General features: G+C 39.0%; 1 protein-coding gene across 2 annotated transcripts in view; it reads right to left on the bottom strand.

Moving 5' to 3' along the window:
- The window catches only part of LOC101162995 (BMP/retinoic acid-inducible neural-specific protein 3), an 89,605-nt gene that overhangs the window by 5,238 nt on the left and 64,183 nt on the right, over positions 1-20,184 (bottom strand). For both annotated transcript variants that reach the window (XM_004068210.4, XM_020702537.2), the window contains exons 5-7: positions 12,974-13,079; positions 12,305-12,541; positions 6,785-7,007 (exon numbers count right to left, since the gene is read on the bottom strand). In XM_004068210.4, coding sequence (XP_004068258.1) covers positions 6,785-7,007; positions 12,305-12,541; positions 12,974-13,079 — 566 coding nt within the window. The remainder of the gene's footprint in view (positions 1-6,784; positions 7,008-12,304; positions 12,542-12,973; positions 13,080-20,184) is intronic.

Raw genomic sequence — 20,184 nt, 5'->3', positions numbered from 1 at the left:
AAAACCATGATTTTGAACATGCATTTAGCACATGGTGTTCACACTGGACATGCAATACTGTTTACTGCTAACAGTTGGAAGAGTCGTGTTGCAAAATGTCAAATGCAAATCTCGCATCTCTTGCTCCAGGCTTTTTTTTCAACAGAGTTTTGAATGTGGAAGCCTGAAACCCCGATAAATGCACGTTTACAAAGATTTTTCAGTGGAAGGGGTCGCTTGTGTGTGCATGTAGCATAACACTTGTTTCTTGGCATGTTGCATTTTGTAAAATGAGTCTGAGATGAGTTTTGTTTTCAGCATCCTGTGCCACAACTACCCTAAGAAAACGGTCAACTTTATATCTGCTGCTTTTTCACTACACTGTTCCAGCAAAGGAGTGAATGTAGTTTGTGTGACAAAGGGAGGGAAAACGGAGAGGATGTAAAAAAAGAATCAAATAAAAAGTGCTGAAAGCTTGTCAGTGGAGAGTCAATAAAACGTATTAGCAGTTTTAACAGAACCCAGCCTTTCAGAAACTCATCAGTTAGTCAGCTGTGCATATCTCAGTCCTAGAGAGCAAACTGTGCACAGCACGACAGAGGAAGCTGTCTCACTAATATATAGCGCATTGTGTCAGCAGGACATGTAAAGTGTCATGGAGACGCAGCGTGCAGTATAGGCCAAAGAGACGCTGCGTGCTCACTCTGCAATCTGTTCATTGTCTGTCAGTTCATTTCACACAGTTCAATGTCACACACAAACTTTCTCCTGCCTCGGATTCAATTTACGTCGGTGAGCAAAACTGTTCCTTTTTTTTTTCCTACTCTCCACAGAAGATGCATTTTGTTTTTTCCCCATTAAAAGCCATTTTCATTTGCTTGGTGAACCACAGGAGAGAAAACAGCAGCACCACTTCTCTTTTCTCTATTTTTTGTGCCTGTTCCTCCTCCTCCACACACAAACACACAGTTTTACTCATGTCCGTTTCATGCATTAGTTTCTGTTTACTTTGTATTCCTCTGGCAAAGGTTTGGGATTTATAAATATATGTATACATATAATTTTTTCAATAAAAGTATAAAACAAAAGCTGTAGCTAAAAAGTGGAAACATAGAAAATTAAAAAGAATTAAAAAAAAACCTCAAACGGGAAAGATGTCTACTCTTTTTAACTGCAAAAGCAGGATTGGAAACTTGATAAAAGAATAAGAGCTTATGAAAGGATTGTGTTATGGAAAAAGAAATAAATGAATAATTAAAATGCACTGAACTGAAAAGTACTGGGGGGGGGTCACATTTTACATTTTAGTTTTTAAGATATCTTTTTTTAGTAACTTAGTGTTTAAAAATAAAAGCTCATGTCTTAAACAATTCAAGATGTCAATAAAAAATTTTGTTTTAATTATTTGAACATAAGAACCTTTTTTTTCTGTTGAGTAAAGTAACAGCTCCCATCCACTGAACTCAAATAACTTGAAATTTTGTCAGCCAGTTTTACATTGACTGAAATACAACAACAGTTGAAAAGACATTTTTTTGACAGAACCAGAAAATATCTTGACTATAAAAACATGTGTTGCAGTTTTTTAGGGTAGCGGGAACAGACAGAGATATACCATATTTTCCGGACTATAGGTCGCTGCGGAGTATAAGTCGCACCAGCCAGATGATGGCAAGTATGGAGTTGAAAACTTTTAATTTATCTTTGAACTGTTGCATGATGTGCGCTCGCATGCTGTCCATCACGAGCAGAGCTTTGCGTGTTTTAAAAAAGCCGTCTGGACGCTCATTGTAGCGCTTCGCTAGCCATAACTCCATCATTTCTTGATCCATCCACCCTTTTTCATTCACGGCGACAGTAAGTGACAGGAACTGGATTTTTGGCATTGTTTTTCATTTGAAAATGACCATCGGTGGCAATTTTGATCCATCTCCACAACATGCCAGCACCAAGCGTGATTTCTCGTCAACAGTTGTTACTATATTCACACTCTCTAGCCCTTTTTCTGCGACACTTCGGCCCATGGGAATGTCTAATGTGAGGGGGACCTCGTCCATGTTAATAATATGATCCGGTGTCAAGCTGTGCTCAGTTACATGCTTTGCAACGAACTCACGGAAACTGTCTACCTTGGCTTGGAAGTCTGCTGGCAGTGTCTGGCACATCGTTGTCCTTGCTCTGATAGAGTGGCGATTGCGTTGCATGAAGTGGTAACACCAAGAAGGTCCTCCCGCAAAGTCATTTATATTCATCTCCTTGGCAACCACCTTTGCGTGGAGACGCAACTGCACTGTTGACAAGCCTCTCCCGGCGGCACGTTGTTCAAGCACCCATAAGCGAACTTGTTCCTTTAGCTGTGGCCACCTAGCCTTTCGGCTGCATATTTCACTACTTGCAGCTTGTAATCTGCAGAATATGATTTTCATATTCCAATTTAAGAGCACATTCATTCAAAATAAAAAAAGGGTTTATAACCAAAATTGAGCCAAAATATGTATTATTTCAACCTTTAAAATGACAAACAAGGGATGTGCCAAAAGGTGAATGACAATATCTGATGCTTATTGTTGTAGCCACTAGGGTTTTTAAAATACTTTAAACCGCATCTATATTTTCTACATTTCCTCTGATCAAATCATTTTTTACATTTTATTTTATTTTAAGGTTGTTTTAAAAAAAAAAAAAAAAAAATCCTGTTACCAATAGCCTTTGTTTGTAACGCACAATATACGGATTCTGTGTATGAAATGCTCTACATAAGTAAGGCTGCCTTCTTTTATTCAGGATGCAATATAATTCATGATGCAGCCGGAATAATTCATTTACCAATGGCAGCTTATCACAATGGCGCATAGTTTTTAATTTTTTGTTGTTTTATATGTCTTCTATTTCCTAATAGTTACTCCCACAGTTGACTTCTTCACGTCAACCTGCTTACCTATTCCAGATTCAGTCTTCCCAGCCTGGTGCAGGTTAACATCTTTGTTTCTAGTGTCTTTAGACAGCTCTTTTTCTTGGCCATAGTGGAGTATGGAGTGTGACTGTTGTGGACAGGTGTCTTTTATATAGATTGGTGCCATTAATATACGTAGGTAACGAGTGGAAGACAGAGTGGAGGTCGTCTTACAGAAGACATTAAATGTCTGTGAGAGCCAGAAATCTTGCTTGCTTGTAGGTGAGCAAATGTTTATTTTCCACGATTATAGAGTTGATGAAAATGAAGAAAATGACATGCCACTCTCATCTTTTAAGTGGGAGAACTTGCACGATTGTTGGCTTTATTATTATACTTTATTGCCCCAGTAAGACTATGAAAAGAAAAAAATCCTTTATGGATCTAGAGAAATATTAAAGATTTGCATTTATCCGGAACCAGTAAACCACAAAATTTAACCTCTATCTCAAAATGAAGCCTGGTAAAGGACAAACTACTATTTAAAGTGACTACATTGACCACTGTACGCTCGTTCGAAAGTGTATTCACAAGCTTGACACCCCAGATGCATGTGGCTGGAGCTACTGAAACATGTTTGTATATATCTAATTATCTTCTTATCTTCTTCAACTTCATCTTCTTCCGTTTTGTCCCTTACGGGGTCACAGGGCGGTCGGAGCCTATTCCAGCCACTTATGGGCGAAGGCAGGGGACACCCTGGACAGGTTACCAGTCTGTCGCAGGCATAACAGATTGGTTTTATTAATTTTAAAGAGCTCTAAAAAAGTATCGCTAAACACCTCTCCACGTCTGGGTTCATGAGATCATTCAGAGACTCCCCCAGTAAGGTGTAACTCAACGTCTACTGTTGGAGCTGCCTCTGAATGACGGCTGGTTTCTTTTGGGTTACCGTCTCTCTGCGACCCAGTTTGACCTATCTTTCAGAGAAAAATTAAATAAAAATGAAAAAACCTTTTTATTATTGTCTCGATGAAAAAAAGAGAAATATCACTTCACCTGCTGATCACATCACTGAGCCATCACGTGCTGGATGTGCCACGCCATTCAAACCACGCTGCTGTGCCGGACCAATGCACCGCACCTGACACTCAAATTGCGCCGCAGGACTTCTGATCGCTTCTGTACGTTGACTTAACATTGAAACTGTTAACTTCTGATGCACAAATCATGTTCAGGTTCAGGTTTTTTGGACATTAGCTTAGTAATTTTTGTTCTAGTGGACAGGAATTGTAAAATCTGACAGTGAAAATGAATACTTTGGTTCTCTTGTTCAGTAATATGTAACATTATTTATCTTCACATCTTACAGGGTGGTATAGCAGTACATTAACTTTATTTAGTTTAAGGTATGACTTAAACTAACCCTTTTATAACTTTATCTTCTAAATAATGAATTGGAATGCCTGAAAGCAGAACTCTTCTGACTGTTCTCCTGTTAAAACTGTTAAAAATACATGCTTCCCAGACACATTACACTTTAATATTTTCTCTGTGAGTAATATGCATTCTTTAATGGACCTTGGAGCTTTATAAACCATTTGTTACCCCTTTCACACTGGAGCTCTAGTTGACAATCTTTCGACTACCGAAATTCATCAACCATTTTCTGTAGTTTAGGTTATTCCACCTGATTCTGAAGCGGAGAAAAGCAACCTTGTGCTGATATGCAACATTATACAGTAGTGCAGGGGTCGGGAACCTATGGCTCGCGAGCCATATATGGCTCTTTTGATGGTCACATGTGGCTCGCAGACAAATCTTTAATTATACTTTTTTTTTCATTAGACCAGTCCTTCTCGGGCGCGATGCGATGCCAGAGGCGCGCAGTAGTAGCGTTGCTTGGAGAAAAAACTATCAGTTTACTATTATCTATTATTTCACAGAGTTTGTACCACCCGGAAACCTGTGAATTGCCGTGCCTAAAACGGCGCGCTCCCGTCTCTGAGAAAGAGCGCGCAGTTGCGGGGACGGGATGTGTGAGGGAGAAGGGGGGGGGGGGGGGGCAGCAGGTGAATCGCGCAGGGATGGCAAAAACGTAAACCCCGCTGCCCGTCACTCACTGCAGCGTGAGTGTGTGTTTGGCTCCAGGTCTGCATGTGATCAGTCTGTCTCACATCTAAAGAACATTCAGACCTACGATCACGTTTAAAGTCTCAACGCCTGCATGAAGCAGAAACTCACCACGTATCAACCGGACAAGACCATCAGCAAAACTACCACGAATCATTTATTAGCAACAGCATAACGATGACTTATTGTACTTTAAAAGTGTTAAAATTACATCAAATGCACACATTCATTTGTATTTTTAGTTTTAAAAATATTGTCGCGGACTGAGTTTAACTTGGCTGTTGGGCCTCGTTAAAAGTTCTGGAGTTCATGGAACGCATCGATCAAGCAGTGATCTGATTGGCCCTTTGTTCTGTCGCTCAGCCTGTTGTTAGGGAGTTTGGACCAATGGGGTTCAGCTATGGGCCGAATAAGGGAAATGGGAGGACTGGAGCGGGAGCAGGGGAATAAAAAGTTGAGAGAAGCGCTCTCGTCTCGTCTCGGCGGGCGAGAATAAGGAGTTGCTGAATTAATTGTACAGCGTTTGTTAGGGGTCTGCAGTAACCAGAACAAAGAACCTTAAAAGAGGTTAAGTCTCCGTGCCTCAGTGTGGGAAAGGGACGCTACATTATTGTATGGCTCTTTCAAAATTACATTTAAAAATATGTGGCGTTTATGGCTCTCTTGGTCAAAAAGGTTCCCGACCCCTGCAGTAGTGAAATGTTTACACAAGGATACTAGGATCGTGAAAAATGGTTACAGTATTTCAAAGTGTGTGTTTTTTCAATTTCACCAGTGACATCTCAGGTGTTAAAGAGTCAATGAAGTTATGACATTGGGAATTTATATGCTAAAAATACCGTATTTTCCGGACTATAAGTCGCACCGGAGTATAAGTCGCACCAGCCCAAAAATGCATTATAAAGTAGAAAAAAACACAGATAAGTCGCACTGGACTATAAGTCGCATTTTAACTTTCACAACCTTATATGACACAATCATAGCAGACTGTTTATCTAATAATTTCACAGTAATTTTTTCTCAAACTTATTTATTTATTCCTTTCATGAAGCATCATTGGCCAACTAATACTCTGTTTTCATCCTGTTTTTGTAGAAACAGTTGTCATTTTTATTGTATTTCTGAATCTATGAAATCATTGGAAAATAGAATATTATGTTGTTAGCCTTCAAGATCTTACTGTAAAAAAAAGTTTGCTGATTCTCTGAGTCACTTAACATACTCTTAACACTTAACATACCTCATACATCAAATTGACCCAGGAACATCATCTCTGTTCCTCACAAATGAACATAACAGGAGGGTTAACAATGTATTTATTTCAATTTATTTCTAATATAAGTCGCTGCGGAGTATAAGTCGCACCCCTTGCCAAACTATGAAAAAAAGGGCGACTTATAGTCCGGAAAATACGGTACTTTAAAACAAAATTTTTACATAATCATACTTATTTATCTTATGGAGTCTTTCAGTTTATATGGTATGACCCAAAGTATGGTAAAAGAAAAGCAGATAAAAATGTTTAAATGATTTTTTTTTTATGGTTTTGTGATTTGACTGATAACTTCAAGTTTGTTTTTCCTGAAACGGATTGGGACCAAGTGATGAGGTGTAACATTGAAGCACCCTACAGTGAGACCTCAAAGCATTCATCTATTGTGCGGTCCTGCTTAGTTCACTTGATGAATAGTGTAACAGATGTGTAGTAGGTGCAGCACTTCCTTATCACACAACCACATCTGTGTGAAGAAAAAGGTCAGCTGAAAAAGCGTTTCTCACCTCTCCCTCAGCATGATAATTCGGGGCTGGGTTTGACACCTCTTGCTGAGGGTGAAGAGCTTGTTGATGATGCGTCGTGCTTTGCTCAGGAGCTGCTGGCTGCTGAGCTCCAGCTGTTTGTAGCGCTGATGAACGGATGCCTCCGTCTTCCAGAAGTACTGGATGGCGGATGAGTTCAGGGCGTAGAAAGTGGGAAGCCTTCGAACAAAGTTCTGAAACTCATCTGGAAGGCAAAGAGGAGTGTGAGATGAGAGTCAATTACCCCTCTTTCCATCACCAATGGCACGCTTGCTTTCACACTGTGTTCAGGCTGTACTTGGTCAATTCAGAACAAAACAAATGGGAGAATTGGTTTTTAGAGGTCACAGGATGTCTGTAGCTACGGGGCGAGCTGAAGAAGAAAAATGCAAACAGAAAAAAAGGAAGGATTAAAGATGGGATGGGGCGATATTTCTTTTGTAATGAACAGCCGTCAGCAAGCGAGCTTAGTCCACAAGTCTGTCAGGGAGAAAGCAGGATGGTCAGGGAGCACAGAGGACATAATCTGTCAGCCCTGCAACAGTTTGCTGCATGCACAGCGCATAGTAAACAGATTACATTAACGAGGCTTCCAATAGCAGCACCATCATCATGACAATTATGATTGGCTGTATTGAAAATCAAAGCATCTGCAAGTCTGATTATGAAAAAATGACCATGCGGCTGTTTGTAATTAGTTAACCTTATGTTGACAATGAAGCATCTGATTAGAAAACAAATTAGGAATCATTGGCCTTCCTCATGGTTATGCAACAACTCTTCCGTGCTCCTGTGAACATTTTCAGGTGATTCAACTGTCTTAATAGATTAAAGGATTTTCTGTTTTGCCAAAAGAGAAAAACAACACGACTGTTGCTGCATCCGTAGTTTGCAATTTAAGAAACATTTCCAAAGATAACCTTCAGCAGTGGTCTACATTATTGAGGAGCTGTGGCTTATGTTTACGGGTGGATACGGGCTGTGTGTTGGTAAAAATGGGAAGAAAAAACATTACGCAGCAAGCAAGTGACCCAAACATTATGTTACGTTTGTAGGCTACTTGGTGAGCCCGTAGAGAGAAAATGGACAATAGGTCGCAGCAAACACTTTTTGGATTTTTTTCACGCTCCCGGAAACCTGCGCTATGCTGAAAGGGGCCCGTTACTGTTGTTGAAGTAACAAGTGTGTGCTTAGAAATGAAGAAATTAGACAATCAGAATATGTTGTGTGGACATAATACGGGCATCCTTCAGGCACTAATATATCACGTGCAAACTCCATTCGTCTGGCATTTGTGGACGGCCAGTGCTTCTGCCTCACTAATGATAAGAGTGGGGCGCTAATGGCTCCGTAAGACAGCATTACTTGTACGTCATAGGTGCCAGTAAATGACATTATCTTTGCAAATGCTTCATGATGGCTGCTCCTGCAGATGACCCTCTATGGACCCGGCCAACCCAAAACCTACAGCACCCATACGGGTCAACTCCAATTCATGTGCATGTGATTAAGGCTTTAGAGATAAAACAGCAGTGTCCCAGTCATGAGGAAAGGTGAAGCAATGCCTGGCTGTTTGGTTTAGATTTAGCATAATACTGAACTCCTACATGAGTGGGATGCGATACCAGCAGTAACAGGGTGATAAAACAGTGGCATGCCAGATGTGAGCAGATTGCTATCTGTTTTTGAGATTGTTAAAAAAAAAAAAAACAAAAAAAAAAAAACTTTTTGCCTAAAGAATAGTTTAATTTGGTTTTATTATTATTATTTCATTTCATTTTTTTTGAGTGGCTTTTTTGGAGAAGAGCATAAAGAATAAAACTATTTGCAATGTGCATGGATGATGCAGACTCTATGAATGTATTATTTAAAATATGGCTTCATGAAAATCCAGAGAAACTTTGCGTAATATGTGCAGATTTTCGACAAATGTCTATGATGAATAACAGTTATGGGTAAATTACTTCTAAAAAGTAATTAACTACTTTACTTAATTACTGGATCAAATTTGTAATTAAATTAAAATACTCATTGCCTATATTATTTGAAAAAGGAATTCACTATTCTCATTACTTTAATTTTTTCCTCTCATATACAAATTCTCAAGAGGAAAACAAGAGACGGAAAACACCCTATGGTTGTGAAAATACTGTAGCTGTTTCATGCTAATACTTAACGGTGAATATAACATAATGTTGAGGATATAAAAAAAAATGTCAGGTGTTATTCATGTATTTGTTCATTTTATTTTTTGTGGCAATTGATGTCAATAGCATATTCACAAATGCATTTATTCTAAAGACTAGAGGAATTGTGAGTCACAGATGGATGTGGCATATTTGAGTCTGGATTGTGCGCAACATCTGGCTTTTAAAAATCGCTCTCGTATGAGTTATTGAAGCTTTATTCCCCGTGAGACGCAGTCAAAAATCACAACGGCTGGAGACAAGTTAGAAGGAGGGACAAAATGGGGAAAACAAGAGGGGAGAAAAAATGTATGCAGTGTTTTTTGTGAAAGACAAAAATCTAGTTGTAAGTATTAGAGCTTAGCCTAACCATCATTTTATCACACGAACAACATGATCTTGTCCCTTGAAACCTGCAATCTAACCACCATTATCATCTTGTCAGCCAGTTAACAGGAAGAGTGTTCCCTTCTGCTTTTAAAAATAGAAGACTCTGTCAGGTCCAGGAAGAGGGAATAAATAAATTAAAATCAAGGTTATTACAGCGATTTATGACTACGGTACCGCATTCATTTTTAAATGCTGAATCTATTAACAGTTGAGACCAAAAAATACTACGCATGATCAAAAGGGTATAGTTTCCCCTATCAAATGTTTGACTCGAGCCAATGGCTGCTAATTTGATTTTTCTCACACAATTTCACTTCAGTCCTGTGAACAAGAGCATAAGGCCAATGAAACATTATTAAAAGTGGTGATAGTCTGACACAGCTGAAGAGCCTAAGAACCTCTTTAATAAAACACATTGCGCACAGTGTGAAATCAAAGCAAATCATATCTGCCATCAAGCGACTGCAGGAACCTCATTTAACAATTTCTGATTCTGATGTGACTTTTCCTGTGGAAGATAGAGTGTACAAGCAGATGCATGTGGGGGTTTTGGGGAGATAATATTCCTTTATTAAATACAGCTCTGCCAACTGCACTTTTCAGGGTCTCTGGTGGCTTAAGTTATTGACAAACTATGTGATAATCAACTGCTGCTCTTACTGCAGCAGCAATATAGGCAGAAAGGTTTTCTCTGAGCTCTGTGCATGGAGCTAAGTTTATTAATAATGAGACCAAACTCATATTTTTTTGCTGAAAGCCATTTGTCAAACGTTGTATGGGATGGACCACACCATAAGACCTCAAAATTAGCTTCAGTTTAAAATCGTGAACAAAATTACTTTTATCCTTAGATAAAATTGGGAGGTTGTCAAAATCCAATTTTTCCTTTGTTTGTAAGAATTATTTAACAAATCCTCCTTAAATTCTTTCAAAAAAACGTATTTTGATAGGGCATGTTTCTTTCAGTTTCCACCATAGATTATGGTTTGCCACCATAGAATAGGAAGTATCTGGTTCCAAGAAGCCAAAATGTCATGAACATAAATCATTTTCTAAATGTGACGTCACACTCACTTAGTCCAGTTTGCATAAAGTCAATGGTGGGCACTTCGATCCACTCATCTAGGCAAATGTTGGACTCTGACAAGCTGATGTAACTGGTGTAACACTGAGGTTGGTAATCGTATCACTCATTGGGCAAAATTTGAAATTGTGTCAGTTTTGCTGTCACAAAGTAACACCATAGCTTCTTGGATTTATTAAGAAGTTTCTGTTTTAGTTGTGAAGGATTGCTGAGTTTTTTCCCATTTTCAAAGATTTTTAAAGTCTCACTCCAATCATCTTTAGATTTAAGATGTCGTTTTCTAGGACATAGTTTCTGCAAAGTGGCAGTAGTTCATTAAAAATTCATATCTGAGTTGTGGGCGGGACAGACCGTCACACCCCAACTTATCATAACTGGTGCAACAAAAGTGGTGAGCAATATTGGAGCTATCCAGATGTACAGTTTTGAGCCAGATTCCAGCTCAGAAAAGGAAAACAAAGACACACATGTATCTAGTCTGATACAAGTGGGTGCATTGTAATGGAGTAGAGCAGGGAAGTTGTGGCCTGCCGATTGAAGCTACTTCAATTGTATTTTTTCATCTGATTCTGATTTGCAATGATTTGAAAAAAGAAATACTCAGAAATGAAATGTTAAGCTTAATAATGCCACAAGAACATGTTACAAACACCAAAAACCTGATTTTCATCTTAATGGGTCTTTAAACCAGGAAGCAGTGGATTTTGTTTATTCTTTTTTTTCCAACAAAGGCATTTACTTTGACAGAGGACAGATAAAGAAGCTGCTTGCACCAAAAAAACTGATATCTAACTTATGCAGTGTTTTACTAGTCATTCTTGTACTTGTCTGCTGAAAATACTGGTGAGACTGCACATGCTTAATGCTTTTCAGGGGGGATAAGCTTTGATGTTAACAAATCGAATGAAGCCTGGATTGAGTGTAGCAATATGGCTTGAATTAGGGAAAAAAAGGAGAATAGAAAAAAACAAGTGTTGAAGTGTTATTATTCACATTTTTTGCATCATTTCCCAAAATGAAAATGTTTTTATCATAGATTAAAACACGCGATATTGCTTTTCAAATTGTGTGATGATGTAGAAGTTTATTTCCTTTGACGTGTTCATTTATACACTTCTGCTTTTCCTTGGGCTATGAAAGAAAAGGCTTTAATCACTGTGGAACCTATGACCCTTAGTTTTAAGTGGCCCTTTTTCCATTTTCTGGACTTTGATTATTGAACCAAACCGCTTACCCTGCAAGCAAAGAGGCTCAACTGGCACCAGAATGCGGTTGTTAGGATGTCAGGGATGAGGGCCGTGCGATACGACAATCCGCACTCCGGGATGTCAAATTAATAAGTAGAACATAGTTGGCTTTGCTGCTTCCATTCACTCAGTCCTGCTTTTGATATCTCCGACTGCCTTTTGCCACTAAGGGGGATGTTAGCGATCAATAGGGAGCGTTTATGACTGTATTGTGTTTACAGCTTTTTTTGTCAGTGTGCGACTTTTATTGTGGTAGTTGGAGGGTAAAATGTTTCTCAAAAAGGATCTAGGCATTCATTTGTGAAAATTGAACACTGATGAAAACCACTACAATTTATTCAACTTGATGTGTTGTAAAGCCTGGCATCTCTTCTAGGTATATGAGCAATAAAACTGTTAACATTTGTGCATATTGATGTTCTTTCTGCTCCTTTCTGTGTTCCTTTTTTCTTTGATCTTGCAAGATCCAATTGTCTCTTTTTTTCATCTTTTCCTCTCTGCCTCTGCCAGTTGGCTCCTCTAACAATCGGCTGTAAATTGTAGCCAGTGAGAGGTGTCACTGTTGTTGAATGAGTGCAAGAAGGATAACACTGACCTGACTCCTCAAATTCTTGGTTGGCCGTGTACCAGGAATCTTGGATTTGCAGTAAGCTGGCTTCCATAGCCTTCAGATGCACCTCAGGGCAATTACAGCGTGGGTAGTCGACGGCACACTGGCACCAGCAGTCATTGTCCCGGCACACAAACTGTCCTTCCTCATTACAGGCTATGTAGCTGAGAGCAGCCTGCACAAACCTGGCTCTCAGATACACGGGGAGTATTGCCTGGAGACCTGAGGCAAGGACCGAAACATGACAAAGGCATGGATGAATGGACAGGGAACTATGTAGAAGGTCTTTGAGCTTTACACAAACTGCACATACATGGCAGCTGCATTGCAAGGCCTCTAAATCACTTTATGCTGGACTGGCACTCTTCTTTTACATGTTCTTTTGCCACGTTTGACATATGCTTGGCATCATATGCAATATACAGAGATTCACTTTGTTTTATTTTTACAGCACACTTGTGTTTCTTTTGTTTTGAATCTTCACTGCCTGTGAAAGCATGCGTTGAAAAAAGAAAAGAAAAAAAAAACATTTGAAAGAGTGATTGAAGCTAAATTTGTTCTGACACCCTCATGCTGCAGCTATAAGCTTGCCAGAGAACAGACACTGTGACAATTCCATCAGAAATTGGGAGAGTTCAATTATGGATGGCCAACCTTGCAAATGAATCTTGTTTTCAGGGCTCTGAACCAAAACGGAGCTGACAGAGTCGAGGTTGTCATAGTTACTGCATCCGAGAGGACCCGTCCTTGTTTCGGTCACCTAAAAGGAGGAAAGCACAAGCACACAATGAAAATCCATACTGATTAAGAAAGCAACAAAAAGAATTAAATGTGAAAAGAGATGGTACACAACTACTACTAATGATTTTGTGAGTCAGTAAGATGGAAATTGAGTTGCCTTAGGCCTCTCAGGTGTAAATTGTAATGAGCACGAGTGGGTTTCATCTGTCAAATTCATCACAGCGTTTTGGTTTCATACTACCCTCTGACAATTATCGCATCCTAAAATCCAAAATTAGTTGTCTCCTTTAATTCTAAAAGCACACTAGGATTATTTAATTTCTTGGTTTAAACTCGTATCCGAACTATGAAATAGGGCTACAAATCTGCACAGGCACAAACTAGCAGCCCTTTTAACAGTAACCCATGAACACACGAGATGAATAATGGTTAAAGTTGTTTGTATTTTTTATCTGCAACACTAAACACTTTAAAACTTTTAAGATAAAACATGACTCAAAAGATATGAATGTCAGGATTCATTAAAAATGAAGCCTCCCTTGAATGCTGAGCTATTTCCAGCATGGATGAGCTGTGTTGTGTGGATTACTATAATTTTGATTTGATTTTTTGATTTGAAATGGTTTATTCCAAGCAATCAAATAGGAATCATACACAAAAACAGTAAAATCATCAGTTATACATTCGTACAATAACTAATCAAACTTTGGATAATTAGACATATTAATAAATATTGCTTGACAGGGATTGGAAGGAAGCAAACTTATATTATCCCACCCCTGTTCTACTGTAACCATTTTATAGCATGATTTATCAATATCCGGTTCCAACCTTTTATCAGATAGAATTAAGAATCTTGCAATATCAATAAAGCACATGACAAAGATGAATTACTTAAATTATTTTGTAAAAAATAATTAGGAAAGAAGTAAAGTTTGTACAAATAAGAATGCGTTTACATTTCAAACTTATGGTCCTTCTTTGAAAAAATTAAATTAGGGTATGATCCCAACTTTTACAAAGTTGGGATACTTGTAAAACTTTTGCATTTACGTAAAACAGTTAATTACTGGCTACGACTGTAAACATAAGCTTCCCAATCTATTAGGAGCAAGTTTACAGTTTAAAAATAAAGTGTTTCTGAAAACAATATATATTGGTAGATTACTTAATATTTGACAGACATGATAAACTGAAATTATGTAAATATCAATCGATTCAGTTACTGGAGCCGATATATCGCCTATCCCTAAACAATACATAAAAAATAAAAATAAACTTTTCTGGCTCAGCATATTTAACCTCTTATATCTCCATCCGATGACTTATGAACATTGGTATTTTCAAATATTACTTAACAACTTGACAACCAAGAGAAGAAAAATCTTAGCTTTTTTTTTCTTTGAAGAAACTGATAGGAATCATATCAGTCCTTTGGATCGGAGAAATTTTTTTATTTTTACTGCAGCTGATGAAGATTTTTGAAGCAGTTTACAAGGGAGTGCACACATACAGAAAGAACAACTTTATCTCATCCCAAGAGACATTTTAACATATTAAAAAGAAAAAAAGCAGATCAGTGACATCGAGTGAGATGCCAAACAAGTTGGCAGAAACAGCTACTTTGGCACCAACTGCGTGGCATTCACCAGTCTGTCCAGGGAGAATACGGTCTCCTCATTAATGCACACTCCATGCGTCCTTACTGTACAATTGCATCACTTACAGGCAATCAGTGAAAAAACAAGAGAAAACTGCAATGCAGGTAAAATTAGTAGAAACATTTTCCGAGTATAAGGGTTGACATGTATCACAAGGAGGCAAATGTACGGAATGATGGACCGTTAGTTCTTAGTTAGACAAGCTCAGTCAAACTACAGACAGATCACAGTAGTCTCCATTGAACAGTCAACTCCAGGGCACTACGAAGGAATGTGGCCAAAAGTAAAATTTCTGATTCGGGACATTTTGGATAAAGCATTCCAACTTGTTTTAGGAGGTATTCTAGAAAGGTGAGAATTCAGGGCCCCAAGAGGATGTATAGGAGTCTGGTTCATATTGCTATCAGTAATGCACGCAGGTGGCCTGCTAAAATATCAAAGATGGATATTATGAGCCCCCAGTTCCAGAAAGTTCATGCACTATTTTTTATCTACGGGCATTCTGCGGGCAACATATTTTAAGATTGTAACAAACATTCAACGTAAGAATGTAAGTAAAGACTCATGTGTTGGGTGCTCGTTCCTCTCAGTCCAGTTGTCAGAAATGAGGAAATTAAACAGAGTGTAGTTTGTGTGGGCATACTGAAGGCATCCTACGGCACTTACGCATCACTTGCACACCCCAAGCATTAGCGCACGGTCAGTATGGAGCCCGGGTGTGCACCTTGCTAATGACTACAGTGTGGCGCTAGGGCACTGCAGGACAGCATCAACTGTAAGTGTGTGTAACTTACATTATCCTTACAAATACTTCACAATACATTTACCACCAGCATGACAGTCATACGTTTTATTTTCGTGACAATCCTTAAGTTGGCAGCACCAGCCACAAGCGAACTGCAAGACATACCTACACACCCTTAAAGATGCGTCTGCACCTCTATGACTATATGGGCCCAGACAACCCAAAAACCTGCAGCACCTGTACGGGTCAACCCCTGTAAGGCATATGTCGAACCTGTTCCCAGGGGATGTCGGACTTTGGCTGACTGACTAAGTGCAGCCAGGGGTTCTGTAACTCTGCTTTGGGAATGATCCCCTACCTGCCATATTGAAGTAAGACATTAGGAGGCCATGGAAAAAGTGTTTTTTCACCTCTCCAGATAGGTGAAAGCTCTCGCTCCAAGTGGAGGAACTCAAATATCTTTGAGGTCTCGTTGAAAAGTAAGGGAAGGATAAAGTGTGAGATTGGCAGGCAGATAAGTGTAGCAAGTGCAGTAATGAGACTGGTGTTGATCCGTTGTAATGAAAAAGGACCTTAGTTTACTGGTCAATCTATGATACCTATGGTCACAAGCTGCATCCGTACTTACCTCCCCACCCCCACCCTATGGAGAATTAAAGGACGTTTTTGAGAGAGTGAGGTCTGGGTATACCTCTGCTCTGACTGCTGTCCCGAAAAATCTGACATCAGATAAGCAATAAAAGATCAAATCATAATTAAGAAAAAGTACATGTACAATATATATTTGACTACATATGAAGAAAGTACCAGTATAAAGCTCAGTAATTTTTGTCCTCAAGGATTTCTGACATCGTCTGACTGACATAGACAAAAGAAATCTTCATGAAAAACATTCTGAAACAGATGCAGAATTCATGAGTCCGTAGCCAAGCCAGCATTTCGAAAAACAAGATCTATATGAGAGCTGCTTTTACAGAGCAGAAGGTTGGGTGAGGCTTCTTTCATAACATCTGTTGTTAATTTGTTTTTTACTCGTGCTTGTAAGTTCCCTTTACCTTTCCCTGTGCCGAGAATAAAGCATCCTCTTGTACAAATGTGCCTCCGGAAGCTGTTTAGGCAGATAACTGATCCTGAGCTCCACTCAGCTCCATCGCTAGTCGGCCGATCTATTAGACCCCACTACATATTCCCGCTGGATTTATTCTACTACAAATTTTATATTCCCATTTATTACAAATAAAATGTTGTGATTCAGTGGGTTGACTGAATATAATAAGCCTATAAAAGCGAACAAAAAGGCAAGTATTATTTTTATGGAAACTTCTTCAATTTTCTCCAGCTATAAGGCCATTATTCTGTCAAAATTAATCATAGACTAATGCATTAAGGTGCAAGCAATTACTGCACAGTGAATATTGTGTGCTCAATAATGTGGCCATTTTACTAAACTTGGCCTGTGAAGTCTTTAATACAGTCACTCTTTGACATAAAAAGAATATTACCAAGTCATGTTCATTTGAAATGGCCTTTAGAAACAGTGGTTACAATTACTGTGAAATTCATTTCAGGAAAATGTAGAGGGTGGCTCTTCTCATTTGGAAAAAGGACGAAATAGGAGCAAAGATCTAACTTTGAAGTGGAAATAATTGTGTTGCAGAGTAAACAGGATGTCCCAGTCATGTAAAATGTGCCAATTTGTCTGTTTTTATATTTTTATTTTTTCATTTAAGATGGTAGAATTTTATAAACACATTTTCAAAAGGCTTATATTCTACATTTTGCATTTAGAGGTTTAAATATCTTCAGTTTTTCTTTCAGATTTTTGACATGCCAATAACGTTTAATTGTCGACCAAGCACAAGTGTTGCTGCCGTTTTATTAAACCATGATATTTCCATGGTTATTCCTATATCTCTGTGCTTTTGCAAACATGAAAAGTATGCAGAGAGATTTCAAAATCAACACCCAAACTCATGAAATCAGATCAGAATTTAGTTAGGTCTATCTTAACCCTCAACTCAAATTAAATCGTCATATAAAAGAAATGTTTAAAACAATAAATACAAATAAAAACGCCTTTAAATCAATCTGAAATCACATAGCTAAAGTGTGTTCATCTGGTCAACCATTTCACACCGGAGCTTTAGCTTCAGTGTTGACATTCTTTTGACTACCGTAACTGTTTTAAGTAATAAAAGTAATTCCAGTGGATTATGAGGTGGAGAAAAGCAGCCTCGCGCTGATATGCAACACTTTTCAGTGGTTAGTTGCTTAGATAATCAACATAAATCAGCTTATTCTATCATGGAGAAAATTGGCTTTGCGCTGGTATACAACACTTGACATTCATATTGTGTTGCATGTCAATGCAAAGCCACTTTTTTCCGCGTCAGAACCAGCTGATTTACAATGATTGCATAAGAGGTCGAAGAGTTACAGTAGGTCAAAGAGCGAGTGTTCTTTATGTGTCACAGGCAACAGCTCCAGTGTTCATAGCATCAACACATGTACTTGTCTTGAAAGACCAACATACAGTTCTGTCTTGGCATATTTGGGGTTTAGTTTTACCTTTTTGCATTTACTCTTTTTTGTGTTTTAATTGCTCTTTTTTCTTTTATAAAGAGATTAAAGTTTCAAAATAGTTCAGTATGCTCCCTGGAGAACATTGCTGAACTTTAAGTTCATCATCTACTACAATATCTCAGATAAATTAAAAATGGTAGGGAGGGGGGTGCAAACTTGTATGGATTTGGCATTTGGAGAAATTAAAAATGAGTGCTTTTCAATTAGAGGTGATTATTTATTTATAAATCCCAAGCAATGTTTTAAGTTTTCTTTTTTTCTCTCCCCTCTGCTCCTAATAACAGAAAATAGGGGATGTGGGGAGAAAAAGACACAAAGGATGTTAAGGTTTTTAACTCTCATTCAGGATTCAATTATTTTTCTTTCCATTAACTTTTGTACAAAGTTAGTTTTCAAGGATATTATTTTAGAGTAACAGTGGCAGGATTGCTCAGTTGGTTAAATGCAGGACTATGTCATGAAATTACGGTTCGATTCTCAGAGGGCACAATAAGCTTCATCCAGGGTAGGTCCTTGGCCAAGACCCTTTCCGCTACTGCCTAACTATGTAGCCACATGGGGGGCAAAGTCTAGGTCCCCCTGTGCAGTTCGCCAGCCCGGATAAAATACAGGGTTGTGTTAGGAGGGGCATCCAGCGTAAAAATCTCTGCCAAACCACCTGTGTGACTCAGTGAAAGCTGATTCGCTGAGCTGACCCCTAAAGGGATGTCAAAAGGTAAAGAACAAAATTATTTTAGACTAGAGTAACAATATTCTGATTTGAGTACAAGCTGTAGTTGCTTTACCTGCCTCTGCTTGGCAGCAGATAAATATCAAAATACACCCAAATGCTTTTGTCAGAGCAGAGCCAAACAATGATCTCTGATATTCAGACATTGGGTCCTAACTGATACACTGAAACCTCCAATACCAGATTTTGGGGAAGGCAAAGTGTCTAGTTGGGCAAATGTTGCCTCGTGGTTTGCAGCATAGCACAGCTCGCCTCTGAAAGTCAATACTTGGTACACAAAAAAAAAAAATTTGTTGTCTTTTGTTGTAACAATTTAATTTGCGTCTGAAGCTATGTTCACTCCAGCCTTTGCATTGTATGTCCAAGCGACCACTATCAATGAAAAGTCTTATGCATTCCATTCAAAACTATGGTCTTTACCCGTTCCTACGCAAGTTTCTATCCAATGCAAAAGTTTCTACGACCTTCATGGCCATTGAATGGCGTTGAAAGTTAAATTAGGTTGAACTTTGACTAATTTTGATCAGGGATTTGGTAGTGACGTATGGTAGTGACGTCTGTACAGACTAGCCAGACAGAGAGACAGAGATGGGAAGGACGTGCAACAGATAAGGGTGATTAAGGACAGAGATGGAAAGGTGCTAACAACCCAGGAGAGTGTACAGAAAAGATGGAAGGAGTATTTTGAGGAGCTGATGAACGAGGAAAATGACAGGGAAAGAAGGGAGGAAGATGTGGTTGTTGTGGAGCAGGAAGTAACAGAGATTGGAAAGGATGAGGTTAGGAAGGCTCTGAAAAGGATGAAGAGCGGAAAGGCCGTTGGTCCTGATGACGTACCTGTGGAGGTATGGAAGTGCCTAGGAGAGACAGCAGTGGAATTTCTAACAAGGTTGTTCAATAGGATTTTAGAGAGTGAGAAGATGCCTGAGGAATGGAGGAGAAGCGTTCTGGTTCCGATCTTTAAGAACAAGGGTGACACGCAGAACTGCAGCAACTATAGAGGAATAAAGTTGATGAGCCACACAATGAAGCTGTGGGAAAGAGTAGTGGAAGCCAGGCTTAGGAAGAAGGTGGAGATTTGTGAGCAGCAGTATGGTTTCATGCCCCGTAAGAGCACCACTGATGCCATTTTTGCTTTGAGAATGTTGATGGAAAAGTACAGAGAAGGTCAGAAGGAGCTGCATTGTGTGTTCGTAGATTTAGAGAAGGCGTATGACAGGGTGCCGAGGGAGGAGCTGTGGTACTGTATGAGGTCGTCTGGAGTGGCAGAGAAGTATGTCAGAGTAGTTCAGGACATGTATGAGAGAAGTATGACGGTGGTGAGATGTGCTGTAGGTCAGACAGAGGAGTTCAAGGTGGAGGTGGGACTACACCAAGGATCAGCTTTGAGTCCTTTTTTGTTTGC

Source organism: Oryzias latipes, chromosome 4 (assembly GCF_002234675.1).
Source record: "Oryzias latipes chromosome 4, ASM223467v1".
NCBI classification, from domain to species: Eukaryota; Metazoa; Chordata; class Actinopteri; order Beloniformes; family Adrianichthyidae; genus Oryzias; species Oryzias latipes.
The sequence above is the reverse complement of the archived record's forward strand: the minus strand, read 5'-3'. Positions and strand labels throughout refer to the sequence as shown.